General features: G+C 47.7%; 2 protein-coding genes across 4 annotated transcripts in view; one reads left to right on the top strand and one right to left on the bottom strand.

Annotated features, from left to right (window-relative positions):
* The window catches only part of TAF5L (TATA-box binding protein associated factor 5 like), a 28,940-nt gene extending 28,634 nt beyond the window's left edge, over positions 1–306 (bottom strand). Inside the window, exon 1 of the mRNA XM_019626355.1 lies at positions 136–306. The gene's annotated coding sequence lies outside the window, so the exon portion shown is untranslated. The remainder of the gene's footprint in view (positions 1–135) is intronic.
* A 147-nt stretch (positions 307–453) lies between these two features.
* URB2 (URB2 ribosome biogenesis homolog) overlaps positions 454–17,937 on the top strand; it is a 26,963-nt gene continuing 9,479 nt past the window's right edge. The window contains exons 1-5 of one of the 3 annotated variants that reach the window (XM_019626353.1): positions 454–561; positions 2,979–3,117; positions 4,488–4,664; positions 6,354–9,666; positions 9,978–10,696. In XM_019626353.1, coding sequence (XP_019481898.1) covers positions 2,992–3,117; positions 4,488–4,664; positions 6,354–9,666; positions 9,978–10,015 — 3,654 coding nt within the window. In that variant the 5' untranslated portion in view covers positions 454–561; positions 2,979–2,991 and the 3' untranslated portion in view covers positions 10,016–10,696. Of the gene's footprint in view, positions 618–2,978; positions 3,118–4,487; positions 4,665–6,353; positions 9,667–9,977; positions 10,697–17,937 lie in introns of those variants that run through there. The other 2 variants (XM_019626351.1, XM_019626352.1) reach the window with 2 other exon arrangements.

The raw sequence follows: 17,937 nt of genomic DNA, 5'->3' as shown, positions 1-17,937 counted from the left end.
GTGGGTAGAGCACTAGCATATTTAGCAGTTTCTACACCTGGCTGCACCTGAGAATCATCTTGGCAGCTTGCCAGTCTCCTGGCCCGTGCTACACACCCCCTCCCGGCCCTCCGCGCCCACGCGCCCCGCACTCACTGAACATCCCAGGCGGCTCCGGCTCCCCCCGCCGCCGCCGCCCCCGGGATCGGGTCGCTTCCGCCTCCGTCGTCTCTGCGGCAGGGTCTCGCTCCGACGGCCGGCTCAGCCAGGCCCCCGCGCCCCGCGCCCTGCCGCCCCGACCGCGGCTCTGGGCGGCCGCTCCATGACTGACTGACACGGAGCGGGCCGCGGGCTGGGCCGGCCCGGCCTCCAACGCGCAACCGTCTCCGCCAATGGGCGAGGCGCCTCGGCGCTCTGCTGGCGATGCCTGGCGTGCGCGCCGCCCCGCCCCGCCGCGCCGCCGTCGGGCGGAAGAGCGCGGGCCGGTCCCACGTGGTGGGGCCACCGGGAGCCCCGACCTGCGGCCGCGGTCCTCCGTCCTGGCCCGCGAGCGCGCGGTCCCTAGCCCGGCCGGTCCTTGAGGTGAGCGCCTTGCCGGGACCGCCCAAAGGTAGCCCTGGCCCAGGGTCTGCTTCCAGGTGAGCCCCGACCCGGGGTCCGCCTCAGGGTGAGCCCCTTACCTGGGGACCGCCTACAGGTTAGCCCCGACCCAGGGTCGGCCTCGAGGTGAGCTCCTTACCTGGGGCGACCTTCCACCCCGGCCCGGCCTCTCCCCGGGTTCTCAAGCGTTGGGCGAGAGCCTTCTGCGCCCGCTCCTGCGGCGGCTTCTCACATCGCTCCCAGCTGCTCTCTCCTGATGCTTGTTACTTGGTTTTGTTCTGCGCCGCAGAATTCGGTGTAGCCGCGCGTAAGCGGCCGTTGCGTGAGAACTAACGGGGCTTTGCTGACCGCACTGGGCTTTTCACACCTTGCTAAGACCGCTGAAGGGCACCCAGGGCGTTCGGAACGTCTGTAGGCTCCCGGACGGTACCCGGGGCAACTTTGTAGCTAATCCTGCAGACACTTTTTATGTACTTTGTAGCCGTGGCGAGGGCTACAAACATATTGAACGTAAAAGTTAAGTAAGCAGTTGTTGAATAGGTATTGGACATTTTGACAAAATAGGAAAATGACAGCGCTCGACTGTCCTCTGTACCGGTGAAGGATAATGTGCTGAAGGTGTCCTTCGCCTGGTGTTTTCGCATTCCCCAGAGTTGCCCATTGAGAGTAAGTTCTGAAGGTTGGGCTATAGGATTTCAGGCCCCAGAGATTCTAATTAAAAAGTGCAAGTGATCCCTCCCTTAGTATATCAAATTCTTTTGGTTTGATCGTTTCATGTTAGTATCGTGGTACTGCAATTTTTCCTTGTATTTCTGTTGACCTGTTTTGTTTTTATTTACGAGAATTTTATTTCAGTGTTAAGTATCCTGAAAACTTTTCTCTCTTGAAGAACTGGTTTGTGTACTTTCATGTAATGAAAATGGCTTAACCAAATGTTTCCCCTTTTTACTATGACTTTTAGGAAACTCAGAGTTACAATATTTCCTCATGTATAAGACACTGCCATGTATAAGATGCCCCTTAATTTTGGGGCCCAAAATTTGAAAAAAAATGTATTACATAAAGTTATTGAACTCGTCTTATTCATCATAAAATTAATACAACTCCTCAACACTGTCAAAACTCCCAACCATTAGCTTGTCCTCATCTGTGTCGGATGATGAATCACTGTCTTCATATATTGCCTCTCATGGCCTTCTTCTGCCGTGGCGTTTTCAGTAGGGTTTCTTCTTCCCGTAGCCAGTCTCGGATTGTTTCCTTGGTTGGAGGAGGACCAAACTTACATTCAGCAGCACGATTTCCATTCACTTTTACAAACTGGATCACTTTTAACTTGAATTCAGCACTGTATAAAAATCTTTTCTGAGCCATTTCTGGGCAGAACGTGGCAAAACGTAACCTACCGTAATATACCAGTAACAAGTGCGAAACAATAAGCGCAAAGAAAACAAGCGCGAAAAAGCGGGAAATGCAAGTAAAAAAAATCTACAACCACTGTATAAGACACACCCAGTTTTTAGACCCCAAATTTTTTGAAAAAGGGTGTGTCTTATACATGGGGGAATACGGTATATAACCTCAGGTATATACTGAGTTGTCGGAAAGTCATGACATATTTTTTCTGTTTTTTGTTGCAAAAATGCGTCATGACTTTTCTGACAACCCAATAGAATTACAGGTGGTTGGTATGTCTGCTTTCCTTCTTTATTCATGATTTTATTGTATTCTGTTTTTACAGTCAATTGTATAACTATTTTGTAGAGTCTTTTGGGAAGTAGTGTGTCTTTGTAAATTTATACATTAAGGAATAAAGTTATAGTGGGAAGTTACTGTTGCAGCTGAAATAACTACTGTTGAGACTGGGTTTATGCTGTACTTAATTTTACATGGAGAAATATTACTTTCTCCAAATACTACTTATTTAGCTGTTTGAACTACTTAATGGAGCTGTTTCTAATACATAATACATAGTATAATTCAGTAGATTTATACAGAAACTTACCTTTTTCAATCTAAAGTTGTGTGTAAATAATCTCCTTTCACAAGTAATTTGAACACTTTGGGTTTTGCCCAGTTGAATTCCTGCACACCCACTTCTGAGGATGTAGTGTTCCATCACAGCAGGAATATTTGTACCTGTGTGTGGAATCCATCTTCTTCCTGCTTCTGTTTCAATCTCCCCCAGAAAATTCTTGTACTTAAGCAACGTACGTGTAGATTTATGCCCAACAGTTCTGTTGATGTGTGGTGTTAATTCATTAAATATGTGTGTGTGTGTGTGTGTGTATTTTTTTTTCAATATAATATATATTATGTAGCAATAAGATACACAATGTTCATTTCCTGGTGCCTGTTGCGCTTACCTTAATATAATTTATTTCCATTGTTTTAAATTGTAGATAAAGTGTAGCAATGGCTGCTGTTTATTCTGGCATTTCCCTTAAGCTTAAAAGCAAGACAACTTCCTGGGAAGATAAACTAAAGCTGGCTCACTTTGCTTGGATTTCCCACCAGTGCGTTCTTCCAAATAAAGAACAAGTAAGTTTAATGTGAAGCTTACATTTTTATAACCTAAAACAATTATCATTTATGTAGATTGCATATTGACATTTAGTTAAACTTTAAAAAGATTAGAGAAAAGGTTGGGGAAGGAAACATGGTTGGAAGTTCAAGTAATGTCAGTGAAAAAAAGTAAGTCAGGTATTTCATTAACAAACTTGCTGTTGCAAAACCTCAGTTAGCGTCTCTTCTATTCTGAATTAAGTATATGCATCAGTGAACAAATTGGGAATTAGGTTGCAGAAGTTAGGCTCTCAGTGTGTTGGTAGCTCCATTTGTTTGTAAATCCAAAGTGATGCCCCGTAAGCAACTGCTTGTCGGAGCTTTGTTAAACATTTTTGGAATTTGACGAGTTGAAAGTTGGGAAGTGGAGAAACTTTAGTATTTGTATTAAGCCATTCTAGATTAGGGATCAAAAAAGACATTGCTCTTTGTTAACATTTCTGTCTTATTTGGCTAAGCGTGTTTTGGATGAGCTCATGAAACTAGATCCATATACACCCATATACGGATATTAATTAAGGTAGAGAACACAAAATGTGTCAGATGGATTACATCTGTTAAAACGATGGTGACATACAGTGGGTAGAGCACTAGCATATTTAGCAGTTTCTACACCTGGCTGCACCTGAGAATCATCTTGGCAGCTTGCCAGTCTCCTGGCCCGTGCTACACAGGGTGTGATGGAAGGGAAGTCGTGGCAGGCAGTTTGATCAGGTCTCCGCTCTCCTTATCCTTAGATGTTCTTTCTTTTTAGTATCCGTCACTGTTACGATAATTCTGTATTGTGAGCTGAGGCCTCACCACCTTTCCTTGTGTTTCTGAATAAAGAAACATGTCACAGTAGTGGAAAGTATGTATGTCCAACCCTTCTTGTCAGAAAGCACTCTGAATCACTTTACATCTTCTAGATGAGGTAATAGATTCAGAGCACGTGGAAAGCAGAAGACGCCCTACCTTGTAACTCTACATCTCTGCTTCTGTGTGTGATTAGGTCTTGGCCATTCTGAGCAATTGTTATGCTTCTAACTTTCAAAATTTAGCATCACTGTATGGGGGAATTAGTTAGAAGAAACTGTCAAAGGGTTTCACTCGAAACTTTTTATTGATGTCTGATGAAGACGAAATAAGTTTTGTTCTCTTTTTATTAATTCTTTATAACATTTTAAGATCCTAAAATATTTATGTAATACATACAACGTTACCAAAGGTAAGTTTTAAAGGAGAGTTTTTCCCCCCTGGCAATTCGGCTTGGTGTTATACATGGAATGTCCCTGTAAATGTCCAGTGCTTTTATTTCTTGGTAAAGAAATTCATTTATTTTCAGAGTATATTTCTTCCAAATTTAGGTATTACTTGATTGGGCAGGACAGTCATTGGTTGCATTTTATAAGAAAAAACTTGAACTGAAGGAAGATGTTGTTGAAAGGCTTTGGATCTATATAGATAACATTCTACATAGCAAAAAGTTACAGAATGTCCTCAACAATGGAAAGACCATTAACCTTCAGCTTTCCCTGGTCAAGGTAATTAACAGTCTCTTGTGTTGTCCTGTGTGGGTTACATGCATCTCTGTTGATTTCCTGTTAATACTGGAGGCTTATTTGTTTTAGGGTCAATTATATGAAGATGCAGGAAATATCAAGGCAGGGGAGAAGGAAATAATATTATTAGAATTATAACAATGACTGGTATTTGTTGAATGAGTATTGTACACTCTACACTGTGCTAAGTATTTATGTTACTTAATCCTCAAGAAAAGCTTAGAACTGTTTCATAAAGTGGTTATTGATTACTTTTTTAATTGGAAAAGATAGCCAGCAAATTACGGTACTCTGATTCCTCCCCCTCCTTTTGTCGGCCTGAAGGGAAGTCAAAGGCCAAAATCTGGTAGGAATTTCCTCAAAGATTTTTGACTCAAACTGATTTTGAAGTCTCAGATCAGAATTATGAACTTTGTTGTCAAAACTGAATATTCTGAAATGCTGTGAGAATAGCTGGTGACAATAAAAAGTGCTAATGATGAGCACTTAGTGTGTGTCAGGCTCAAAGAGGTAAAGTAACCTGCTGAGAGACACACAGCTGGTCAGTGGCTCAGCACCTGCACCCGCCTGATCGGAAAGCCTGTGCTCCGCACCACCACCTGCGTTGCCCTCGGGTGTGCAGGTGGAAAGACAATCAGAAAAGACTAGTGACAAAAGAATTAAACAGCTGAGCTGCCTGATGGTTCATAGGCTGTAGTGGTTCTTGAAATTATGTTCTAAATTGTATGTCACTTTTTAAAATAATTGACCGGTGGCCACGAAAGTGCGTTATTCTGAATGGTCCTTTGGGAGAATGGAAAGAAAATCTTACAGCATCTCTGTATGTTTTTTCAAAAAGTCATAGTTTAATATTTATGTATGCTTTATAATTACATAAAATATGAGCACTACAGTACATGCATGCAGTGGGTACAAATGTGGGGAAAGTTGTACAGATGAGTTGTGTAATCAGAAATATTTGGAGATACTGTAGTAGTGCATTGGCTTTTAAATATCTGACGTATTTGTTTCAGCTTTTCTGGGGCCAGCAGTTACTTGAATGGAGATAATCACACTTGTGTCTTTGGGCTACTGACACAGTGAGTTAGCGTACCCAGGATGAAATTTGATGCTATAAGTCTGGGAGCCAGTCACTTAGCCTATTCGTAAATTTTGAAATCTGCCTGGCTCTTGTAATTTCTGGTGTTTGTGGATTTCAGAATTTTGGGAGCAATAAACTGTAGGATTGCTGCATAATATGCAATAACTGGAAACATTTGCTTTCCTGTTTTAAGAGTGTCTTTTGCTTTGGCTTTTAAAATAGACACAGTGTAATTGACTAAAAAAATGTAAATTGGGCCACAGTATCATAACCGAAGGCTCCTGTCCATCACCTGTAACATCTAAGCAGAACTGCAGGTTGAGGCTCTTGGGAGTTTAAACCTTTTAAAACCCAGCTTCAAAAGGGATGGCAGATTTACAAAGGCACTGCTTCTTTTTCTGAGTTTACATTGGTAGGAAATGGACATGTGAAGGAATTAAAACAGGTTCAGGTTCATGTATCTGATAATCTGGCCTTTCTTTCTTATCAAGATAAGGGTAAAGAGTGAGTTGATTGATTCTGTTGTATTTTTTGTGTGTATGTGTGGGTTTAGGGTCAGTAATGAGTTTTCTTTCTTTCTTAATGCTCAGATTATAAATGAGAGAATAGCCGAGTTCTCCCTTTCGGGATCCCAAAGAAACATTTGTGCTGTGCTCAGCTGCTGCCAGGGCATCTTCTCAACACCCGCCCTTGCTGTCATCTACACAGCCAGACAGGAGCTGATGGTGGCCTTGCTGAGCCAGCTGTGCTGGGCGGCCTGTAGGCAGCCGGAAGGAGCCGTGGTGGCCCCGTTATTCGAGGTCATTCATCTGGCCTTTGGCCATTACCTCTTGATCCAGCAGCAGCAGGTCAATCCAAGACGTGCCTTTGGGGAGGTGACCAGCCACTTGCTCCAGCCCTGCCTGGTCCTGAGACACCTGCTCTCAGGGGGTACCTGGGCACGGGCCGGCCATGGCCAGCCACGGCAGGCACTGGGCCGGGACCTTAGGGGTCAGATTGAGGCCATGCTTCGAGGTGGAGCTTTTCAGCCCGAGCTGCTCTTGTCCTACAAAGAGGAAATCTTGGAGCAGCAGCAGGGCGACATGAAGATGGGGGCCATAAAGACTGTCCTAGCTCCCATGGGCACTGTGATTGGCAGGCTGGTGGATCCTGGCAGCTGTGAACCAGGCCTTCATGCTGCTGTGGTGGCCAGCTCCGTGCCCTTGTTGTACAAGCTCTTTCTGGACTCCTTCTTCAGGGAGGGCACTCAGGTGCTGTGCTTCCAGGTGCTCCCCAGGCTGTTCAACTGCTTGAGGATGTCACGCCTGCAGGAGGAGCAGCCTGGGGCCCTGCCCATGCCAGACTGGACCGCAGAACTCCTGGCTGTGGAGCAGCTGCTGACCTCGGTGGCGAGCACTGGTGTGTACAACGTTGCTGCCGACAGGATCCGGCATGGTGAGGCCCAGTTCCGCTTTTATCGCCACCTAGCTGAGCTGCTGCTGAAGTGCTCACAGGTGCCTGTGCCGGCTTGGTTCCGCTGCCTCCGGGTCCTGGTGTCTCTGAATCATTTGGTCCTGGAGCCAGACCTGGGCGACCTGCTGGCCTTAGCATGGATCAGTGCAGAAGTAACAGACTCTCGAACCAAAAAGGCCCAGGAGGCCCTTCTCCACACACTCTTCCAGACGTACGTCAAACTGCGGCAACTGCCGCGGCTGTTTGAGGAGGTTTTGGGGGTGATCTGTTGTCCAGCTGCCAAGGTGCAGAAGCCGCTGGTGCTGGCCTCAGGCCCCACTGCGGTGCTCCGAGAGTGCCTCCTGGAGTTGCCTCCGAGTCAGGTCTTGGACACGTGGTCCCTCGTGCTGGATAAATTCCAGTTTTCGGTCCTGCCTTACTTGCGGGGTGATGGTGACGTGGCCCTGAAGGCACTGTCCCTGAGCTCACTGCTGCACTGTGTCATGTCCAACATGAGGACCTTGGACAGTGGCACACCTCTGCCCATCGTCAGACGGATGCAGTGTGTGATGGAGAGGACACTCCAAGCGCTGCTGCAGCCCCTGCTGGACCTCCTGCTGGACCCCCCAGGCCCCAAGCCTGAGCTATGGCTGCAGAAAGCCAGTGACTGTGCGCTACTGCTTTCTTGCACCTGGGCCCAGGTCGACACCATGCTCAGTTTAAACTGTAGCCAGTACCACCCTGTGTCTGTGGCCCCTACAGGTGTTGCCCTGGATGGCCCGAACCACTCTTCATTGCTCCCAGGTGTAGACACACACCAGTGGAAGAAGATAGAAAAGGCTACAGCTCAGGTCAACTCCCTTGGCAGGTACTGCTTAGAACAGCTCTATCTGCAGAAAATGAAAAGGACTTTAATGCAAACTGGTTTCCAGTCTGAAGAAGCCCTGTGCATGCTGAGAAGTGACGCTGCCTACATTCTTGGTTCTGGCAGAGAAAGCTTGACTCAGAGTACGACGGCCTCCTGGGATGGCCAGGTGGGCACAGTGAGTGCGCTCACGTACCCTGTGGCACACTGGCACTTGATTGTGTCGAATCTCACAATCTTACTGCCCTATCTTTGTCCAGACAATGTGAGATACCTGGCTGGTGTCCTCCTGAGAACTTTGCAAATGCATAAAGCCCAGGGAGGCTCGGCAGACGAAGAGCCAAATATCACGCTAGGAAAAGTATCCGAGGCCGTGCTTCACAGCCCTCTCTTTCCAGAAATGCAGTCCCTTCATTCTGCTTTCTTATTGTGCCTCAGTGTGAGGTGTAATAGCATTCTCTGTTCAGGCGCCCAGAGTGACCAAGGTCTTCTCCAGCTGCAGCTGCCCTGGCTTTTTGAAAAGGACCCCATGGATGTAGCTCGTTGGGAAAACAGGTTTGCAAAAGTCGGACCTGACGGTATAGAACCAAGAGGAGAAATTGCCCAGAGCTTTCTGTCCTTGGTCAGGGGTGACTTCCCCATTCAGCTGGAGGAAGAGCAATCAGAGAGCATCCTGGGGCTTTTGCAACTCGCTGCTGCTCAGCTGGACAACCTTCTGACCCCCTGCCACACGCGCTACTTCCTTCTGTTACTGTCCATAGCCGTCACCAAGCTGGGGGGCTCTTGCTCCCCCTCGCTGACCCTTAAGTTTTTGATGACTTGCTACCGGCTTCTTGGTTACCTGCAAAGAGGGAAGAGTGCTCGCTCAGTGCTCAAGGTCATGTACGTCAGTGACATTTTTGAAATCATCCTGACCTCACTGTTCAAAACCAGTAGTGGACTTTTCATTGATAGTGATGACCCCTCTTGGCTGGAATTCCTCCAGGTGATAGGGACACTCTTAGAACAGCTGGTGCAGGTGCTCGTCCAGGGAAAGCTCAGCGTGGCGCTCAATTTTGGGAAAATCATTGCCTTCCTCTCCCGGTGCCAAGAGTGCACTGGAACGACTGCAGGTGGACAGCTGGGAACGCAGCATCCTCTGGGCCGGCAGCTTCTTCTGGTGTCTTTAACCAAGTTGTGCCAAGTCCTGGGGCCTTTTGTCCAAGGGCGGAAGCAGTACAAGGCCCCAGATGCACTGTCGGGGCTCCTGCTCCAGGCGGGGGCCGCGCTCCAGCTCTGCGCAGCGAGCGGGCCCTGGGGCCGGCCCCCGCACCCTGCTTTTCTGTCAGCGGTCAGTGTACTGCTGGAGGCTGATGTGGGCCAGCACTGCAGCCACAGGGGGACCGAGATCTGTCCAGGGACGGAGAACGCGCTGCTCTCCCATGCCGCCTTTTACCGCAGCGTTTTCTCCCAGGTCCTCTTGGACTTGCCCATTCTCGCAGGAAGCCCCCAGGCTTTCCCGGCAGCTGTGCGGTTTTTAACGCTGTTCCTTTTGGCTCCAGAAGTACATCCCAAGGAGGAGTCTGTTTTTACTTCCATGTTCCATTCAGTGAAGCAAGTTCTTGCAGGTAAGATGTTTTCTCTTGAGCTAATTCTGTGCTCCAGAGCTTTTGGGAGAAGCTGGCTGAGGGGTGGGTTGCTGTCCATCCCCTTTTGGGAACAGGTATTCATTTTAAAGGTACAGTGTGGGAGTCTACCTCCCAGGCCTTCCTGGGAGTGCCCATCCAGTGCCTGGCGCCTCTGATGGCCACCACCATCACGGTGATCCCTGCGTCTGACACACAGTAGCCTTCTAGGTATGCCGTTTGGCACCTTAGTTCACTCGTTTTGGAGATTGTTCCAGTTTGTAGCTTTGAAATCCCTGCTTTCTCTTTTCCAGCTTCCACCTGTCCTGCCCTGGATGGTCAGCATAGATAATTCCACCCTTATCAGCAGGCTCTTTGTGTCGGACCGTCAGTGCCATCAACTGACTGAAGAAATACAGAAAGTCTGCCAACTTTTGAAAAATGCAAATCACTTAATTTGTAGGGACCCTCATAAAATTTCTTGGGGGCAGGACTGTCAATGCCTAGGTTTTGATGTGGTACTGGCTGTTGTTGGGGCCATGGGTGCTAATTGACTAAGCCTGTGATGTCATGGTAGTGTTCTAGTAGATGTCACAGGAACATCAAGCCAGCCAGTGTCTTCATTCATGAGGATCCCTTAGCTGCTGTCCCCTAGGTCAGAGGTTACCATTTCATCCCTATTCCAAGGCCACACATGTCACATACTACAGCTGGCGTGGCTTTGTTTTCTTCTTCTTTTGCTTGTTGCTGAGGGGTTGAGGCGAGTCAGGACAGCGTCTTGAGGTGAGGCTGGGGAGTCATTAGTCCAGCCCCACCTCTGTTTCCCAGTGCAGGAGCTGTGCTGGGTGATGGGGCCCATGCGCGCCGGGACACCGAGTGTTCAGGGGTCTGTAGGATGTGCCACCAGGGCCGACAGCAGAGCCAGAGCACTGGGGCCTGGGCAGCAGTGCGTGGCCCTTTCAGTAGCCTTTCTACCTCTGCCTTGATTGTGACCGACTGAAAGGCTTTAGTGTCACATGTTCTGTCTTCTTTGATCAGCNGTGCTCTCACCAGCTGAGCCATCCTGCCACCTGTTGGCAGCTCAGCGGCAGCTCAGCTCGGGCCCAGCTCACTGGCCCATGTGGGAATCGAACCGGTGACCCTGTTGCTCATAGCCCCCACTCTTAACCAACTGAGCCACTTGGCTGGCCCAGAGTCCAGTTTTTAAACGCCCCTGATAAACACATGGGCGTCATGTATTGAACAGTGAAGGACCCCTGTGACTTTGTGATGTTTTATTACAGGTATTTGTTCAATTGAGTTGGCTTCTATATTTCCCAAATACAAACTTTTAAGATATGAATAGTTGATTATTTAAGTAATATGCAAAATGATATTTTAAAAGAAATGTCTTTTCTTGAGTTGGAAGCAGAGGTTGACACTGCTTATCAGGTCTTCTGAGGGCCTGATCTCTGCTCTTATGAAGGTGTGTCCCCCTCAGGTCACCTTGTACCCAGCGGTGAAACGCCTCCTGCAGGAGGGCATCTACCTCATCATGGACCTTTGCATCGAGCCCGACGTCCAGTTCCTCCGGGCCTCACTGCCCCCAGGGGTCAGGGACGCATTCAAGGAGCTGCACAGTGACTATGTCAAGTACCACAAGACCAGCCGCGAGGGCGAGCGGAGGTACGCCGTCTGAGCCGAGGCTGCCGGACTGAAGACCGAGGACCTAGGACTTGGGGTGCTCTGATTCACAGGCAGGATGTGGAGTCCTCTGAGTTTACCAGTATTTGTTGTTGTGCAGCTGTTTTTCACACCGAGTACTTTTTAACATGTCCTTCAATGGCAAGTATGGCAGTAGCACTCTGAAATGCCCTTGGGATGGGTGAGGTCAAAGAGAGCTGCAGAGGCTTTGTGCTGGTCCAGGTGTGGTCGGTGCCTTGGTCCCATGCTTCGCCATCCCCTCTCTGCTGGGCGCTGTGTAAAACTTGCCTCTTACTGCAGTTACGTGGTGATGTAATTAAGTCCTATTTAAATGCCTTTTCCTTTTCCATTCTTCAAGCAATATGGGCAGTCATCTTGAAAGGCCGCTTTTCTGCACCCCCCCCCCCGCGGAATAGACCCAGGATGGAGCTGGGGAGCCAGGGCCCCGCCCCCTCCCCGTGGAGTGGACCCACCTCGTGGAACTGGGGAGCGGGGCTGCTGGCTGCGTGCGTGTGAGCGTGCGTGCAGCTCCGCTGCTCTGGGCCACGCCCCACGGTGGAGATGCAGGCGTCCTCCCACCCGCTCCTCCTGGTCCTCTCTGTGCTTTTTCTTTTGGAAGGTTTCTTTCTATTCAGTCTAAGAAATACTCTTAATTACTTTTTCTTTTTACATAAGCGATATATTTCATTGTGGNGTCCTGACCAACGGAAATGTGCTCTAGGAACCGTATGACTAGGAACTGAATTTTGATTTTCCTTAATTTAAATTTGAGTAGCCACATGTGGCCTGTGGCTGGTTTATTGGACAGTGTGTTGTTTTGATCACCATCCAAGGATGGTTGAGTATAAAAAAAGCATGCTTATAATTTTCATATCATTGTTTAAGATAAAGTCCAGCCAGCTCTTGTTATTCATCGCTAAAAAATGAGAAGTTTTGATCCTTATTTTAAATAGATTTGCTTTATGTAACCTTATTTCTAGTGCCGGTTATGCTTAAATTACATTGGCTGTTGTTCCTTTTATTATTATTTTTTTGACCCATTTCCAGAACACACTAGTAACAGCTTACAATAAGAGACACAGGTTCTGCAAATTCTAAGCTTGGATCGCCCTGTTACATTCCTGACGTTCCACAGCATGGAAGCCCTACCTTAGACCGTTTGGACAAGTGTTTAAGAGTCAAGTGAGGTGTGTGAGCAGTTTCCCAAAAAGTCTGGGCAGAAAGTTGGCACAACTATTCAGAACATCCTGATAGACACGATTAAGAGGGAAATAAAGATGAGCGCCTTTGAAGAGAAGTTGGAAAAAAACAATTACATATATATTTTTATATTCTTTTGTCTGTTTTTCTTACAGGTAATGCTGAAAGCCATCCCTTCTTTCTTGAACTGTTTCAATAGGTTGTTGTTTTCAGTTATACACGAAGGGCGGCAGAAAGACAAAGGTAATTAATTCGTAGTCATGGTATCAGCTACACAGTTTCATTTGTGTTTATCTTGTGGTGTCTTTTGCCACATATGTTACTGAAAATTAAACCACCCAGTTGAGTTTAAGTAAGAGACATTTCAGACTTGCATGGACCGGCCTCATACCCTGTGATGTGCTGAGCACGAGGATAGGGTGTCTGCAGGGAGTGCTGGGGCCTCAGGCGGGGTTTGTGAGTCAGCTTGGAGGGCGTCAGGGAAGACCCTGGGCTGTGATTCTGTACAGACTGGAAATGCCTGAGTGGTGCTCAGCTTCTCCCCTGCCCCAGCCAGTGGGAGGCAGTTTAATAGGTTCACACTTAGATTTAAGCTATAACTAGTTAAACCCAGTAACTTGTGAGAAAGGAGAAAAGGTAGTGTTAACACTGCACTGTAATTCCCCACTTATCCTGCCTGGTTTGATACATTAGGTATTTGGCTTTCTCCCATGCCTCGTGCAGAGGACGCCTCAGTGTGCCATTATGAGTACACTTAGAGCAGTAGGTACCAGGTCCCGAGCTAGCCTTGGTCAGTTAGTGGCTAGCTAGTTCCATGTCAAGGCCAAGGTTATGTCTGAGCTCAGTAAGAAGGAACCCCTTTTCACCTCATGTGGTCAGCCTGGACAGGACATACAAAGTGGCAGCATAGGGGCCCTGTTCCCAGCCTTGTCAAGCAGTGGAGCAGACGTGGTCACAAGCTGCCACAGGTGTGTCCCACGTGTAGTTGTAACTGTGCCCTTTGTTTTGGGGGAGCGTGGGGCCGCGGGCCACGTACATGACCGAGCTACATCCCTGCTGGTGCAGCTGAGCCACCTCAGTCTGCCACCGGTTCTCTGATGTGTTCATGGCTTAACAGAGGAGAGCTTTGACTGTGTGCTCTCTTTTTGTTAGCATCTAACACATCGTTAATGACCACATGTTAGATCTCTAGTAAATGCCAGGCATTCGTGCTGTGAGCTGGTGTGTTTGTCGAGCAGGGTGAAAAGAGAAGATGTGGCGTGTGTTAGAAACTCAGGCGCCCCACTAAACTGTGTTAGCTGTTGAAGTGCCCATTGAATGTTTATTCACATAATTGCATGAAATTAACATCTAGAAAAATTGCATATATGTAGGATGTTTGTATATTCAGGTTCTTAAAAAAGACATGCATTCTAAAAATCAAGTTTGTTAAGGAATAATGTATGCATAACAAACCTCATCCATTTAAAGTACACAATTTAATGAGTTTTGATAGGTAAACATTCAGGAAACCAGCAGCATAGGTAAAACACAGAACCCGTGCCTCGTCCCCAAAACAGCCCTCTTGCAGTTCACTCCCCCTCTGGCACCAGTCCCAGGCGACCACTGATCTGCTCTTTGTCACTGTAGATCTGTGTGCATTTTCTAGAATTTATAGTAGTGGGTATGTCACTGGGGAATGGAAGTGGGGACCGATGCTGGCATGTGCTGGAGTCCCCACTGGGCTCTGCTATGAAGGCCTGGGGTGGGGGTAGGGGGGCGGAGAATGCAATCTAGCTGCAGGTAGCATTTTAGAATTCTTGATTTAGATCTTTGATCTGTTCAATTTCTTGAAAGGAGTTTGTTAACACGGGCCTGGGTGGAAAGAACTAGGAATCAGGAATAATCTGGGAAGACAATAATGATAATTGAGTTGTATATATCTGCCTGTAAAAAAAAAATCCCACACAAACAGTTTTGGAAACTTAAGGGAGAAAGGCACGATTAGGCCATCTTATCTTTTAAAATGATGTAAAAAACTTTTTNTCCTCTGGGCGACAGTGTTGGTTTTAATGGCATTAATTGAATGATGTGAGGTCACACATCATTTCTGGTGGGGAACTTCTGGGAGGAGGGGCTGCTGCCTTGCTGGGATGAGCTGTGACTCTCCGACTGGCAGCAGCAGCAGGACTGTGGTGACAGATGAGGCACTGTGAAGGCCGGTTTAAACTAGCTGAGGTGAGAAGGAGTTCTGTGGCTTTCTTTGTCCCCACAGATCTTTGTGGTCAGTTTCGTGGATTCATTCACTATAGGGATGTGTATGTTTAAAGTCTGAATAAATAAAAAATAAAATAAGGAAAAAAAAAGTCTGATACAGTGAGGGGAAGATGGCTTTTGTAGTCACGGGACTTTGTGTTTCACCAGGACAGAAACCTCCTTTAGACTGGGGCTGTCTCAGTGTTCTGGTCTCTGAAGAGTCTTGAGACAGCAACACCCATCTTATGGCCGTTGTTAGCCCTAGTCCCGGCTCGTGCTGCCTGAGTGACTTGCTCGGTCGGCAGATGCACAGGGTCTCCAGAGCAGACGCACTGTTCTCTCTGTTGTTTTTCTGGGATCTGCAGTGATGAATCTTCTCCACCTGGTGTGTGTGGTGGCATCAGGAAGGGACCAGGGATAGACTCGGAGAAGAGGGGCCACGTGGCTGGTGGTTAGTGTTGGCATTGTGCATAGTAGGTCTGCATTTATATAAACACCGGGCTGGAAATGGCTCAGCTAAATCTCAAGGGCATAGCACAGAGTTAGCACAGCCAGAGCACTAAGAAAAAGATGAGTGTGTGCAAGATGGGCATGGTGGGGCCGCTGTGCACAGATGGCTGTGAGGGGAGGGCCACGGCTGCGAGATGCAGGCCGTGCATGGGCAGGGAGGCTGAGCTGCCCCTCCTCTCATGTATGTTCACTTTATGACCTAGAACAAGGGTCGGCACACTGCGGCTCGCGAGCCACATGCGGCTCTTTGGGTACATTCAGTCTCAAAAGTTTGCCGACCCCTGGAAGAATTTAAAATTATTTGAGAGCCATAAACATATTTTTACATAATCACCATTATGTAAATAATATCTTTTAAAATTTTTATAAATGAAACTATGATAGTTTTATTTTCATTTTCAATTTTACTTCAGAGCCACATGTACGTACCCAAAGACCCGCATGTGGCTCGTGAGCCGCAGCTTGCTGACCCCTGGTGGCTCTTTCATCTCAAAAGTTTGCCAACTTCTGCCTGGAACAATAATGGAATGTCTTTAGAGCTGATTTTTAGGACTGTAGCATGAGGTTTGTTATAGACACGGAGAACTCAGGACCTGCTTGGAGAAATACTGTTATGTATCTCTGATACAGTCTCTTGTTTGGAGCAATTGGATGAACCAAGTCTTTCCTAAGAAATTACTCTCTTCATGGTAGATGAATCTAATAAGAAGTGTGAACTGAGATGGCCACGTCCATTGTGGTCACCCTTGGAGGCTGCACACTGGTCTTATTGTCACTTCAAACTGCCCACTGACTACATCAGTTCATTCTGGAGTGTGGACATGCTTACGTCTGTCACTTCAGTTCTTCCCTCGGTCTGGTTCAGTTTTTGTGTTACTTCTTTGAGAGTCACCTTCATTTTCTTCCCTTTGTTCCTTCTGGTCCTGTAGCTTCAAAACCGTGAGGCTTGTCAGGAGCAGCCTGTGCCCCTGGCGGTGGTCGGGCCCATTTTGGACGTCCTGGCCGCACTGCTGCGGCGCGGGGAGGGCAGCATCAGCAACCCGCACCATGTCGGCCTGGCCTTCAGCATCCTGCTGAGTGTCCCCCTGGACCACTTGAAGCCCCCAGCATATGGCAGCGTCTTCCTGAGGATGCACAATGTGCTCTTCTCAGTCCTACAGTGCCACCCGCAGGTAAGGCAGGGCAGCTCACTCCATGCCAGCAGGCTGCTGTCAGCCTGCGGAAAAGCAGCAGTAAAACCTCATGGTGCAGGATAATAAAAACAATGATTTGCTAAGTAAACTTTTTGGTTCCAGCAGTCCTCAGGGCTGAAGTGGCTTCTCCAGCACAGCAGTGCTTGGCCTTCACTTCGGGAAGTCTGGGTTCATCTTTGTTGGATCTGACACTATGAACCGTGTTGTGTACTAGCTATTTCAGGAAGCTCGTTAGAAATGACTCTGGTCTTGCAGGCCCCGTATTTAAATGTCACTCACTTGATTAGCTGTCTTCTTGGGTTGATAATTCAAATGGATATAGAGAGTGAGGCACCCTGAGTCCCAGTTCATAGGTTGCTGCCTTTTAAACTAAGATGAGACTGAAACAGACGCCCCCTAGATGAGGTTCCAGTTCAGCCAACATTTAGTGAGCATTTGCTGCATCTCACTTCACCTCTACAGCAAGTTTAGGAAGTAGGCGGTAATCCCATTTTGTTGATAAAGAAACTGAGGCTCAGAGCTGCTAAGTGATTTGACCAGTGTCATCTAGCTGAGTCTAAGTCTTAGAATCAAGGCTGGATTTCTTTGGCCAATGTCCTTTCACTGTGCCACCTCTGTACGTGGGCTGCATGGGGGCTCATGAATAAGGATAGAGGCACGTATCCACAGGCACGTGTGCATGTTATGAAGTGTTTTAATGTTCTCAGGTTAGGAGACCTGCCAGCAGTGCAGTTTTAAAAAAAGTATTCTCTGGCAAGTGAAGCACTCATGACATCGGGCCCCAATCCAGCGCCTTCCTTGCTTAACAACTGCCTCTGGCCCTCCGTTTTGTCTGCATCTCTGTTATTAAATCTCTCTGCTGATTGTTCGGTATTTTATGTGACTGTGCAATATAAGCGCAGCGGCAATCAATTGCAAACTGAAATTGCGGAGGTTGCAGGAGATGCAGGATTTCATACAGTTGATGAAGTCGTGTTAGCTGTGTAAATCTCAGAACCGGGACCAAGTGAGCTCTTAGCAGAAGTAGACCATTACTGAGAGTGCTGACGAGGATGGTGACACGGTGTTGCGGTAGAGGTGATGTGACTAACAGCAGGTCACACTCATGTTGCCTGTGGGGTGGACGGGGGAAGAGGGGCCCATGTGGCATGTGATCAGTGCTGGCAGTGTGCACAGTGGGTCCCAGTTGATGAGAGCAGCAGGCTGAGTGTGCTTAGGTAAATAAATCTAAAGGGGGTCCATGAGTGAGCCCAGCCAGAGCACCCAGCAGGGTAGTCAGCAGCCCGAGCTGTTCCAAGCACCTTACGTGTTTTAACGCATTTAATTCTGGTAACCCATGATTACCGTCATTTTGCCTAAGAGGAAACAGGCGCAGAATGGTTGGGTGGCCTGCCCAGATCACATACTAGGGCAGTTGTGAACTCAGGCTGGCCTGGGTTTCTGTGCTTTTAGC

The sequence above is a fragment of the Hipposideros armiger genome, unplaced genomic scaffold, assembly GCF_001890085.2.
Source record: "Hipposideros armiger isolate ML-2016 unplaced genomic scaffold, ASM189008v1 scaffold_667, whole genome shotgun sequence".
Classification (NCBI taxonomy): domain Eukaryota; kingdom Metazoa; phylum Chordata; class Mammalia; order Chiroptera; family Hipposideridae; genus Hipposideros; species Hipposideros armiger.
Note: the sequence above shows the minus strand (reverse complement) of the source record. Positions and strands in the feature narration are given on the sequence as shown.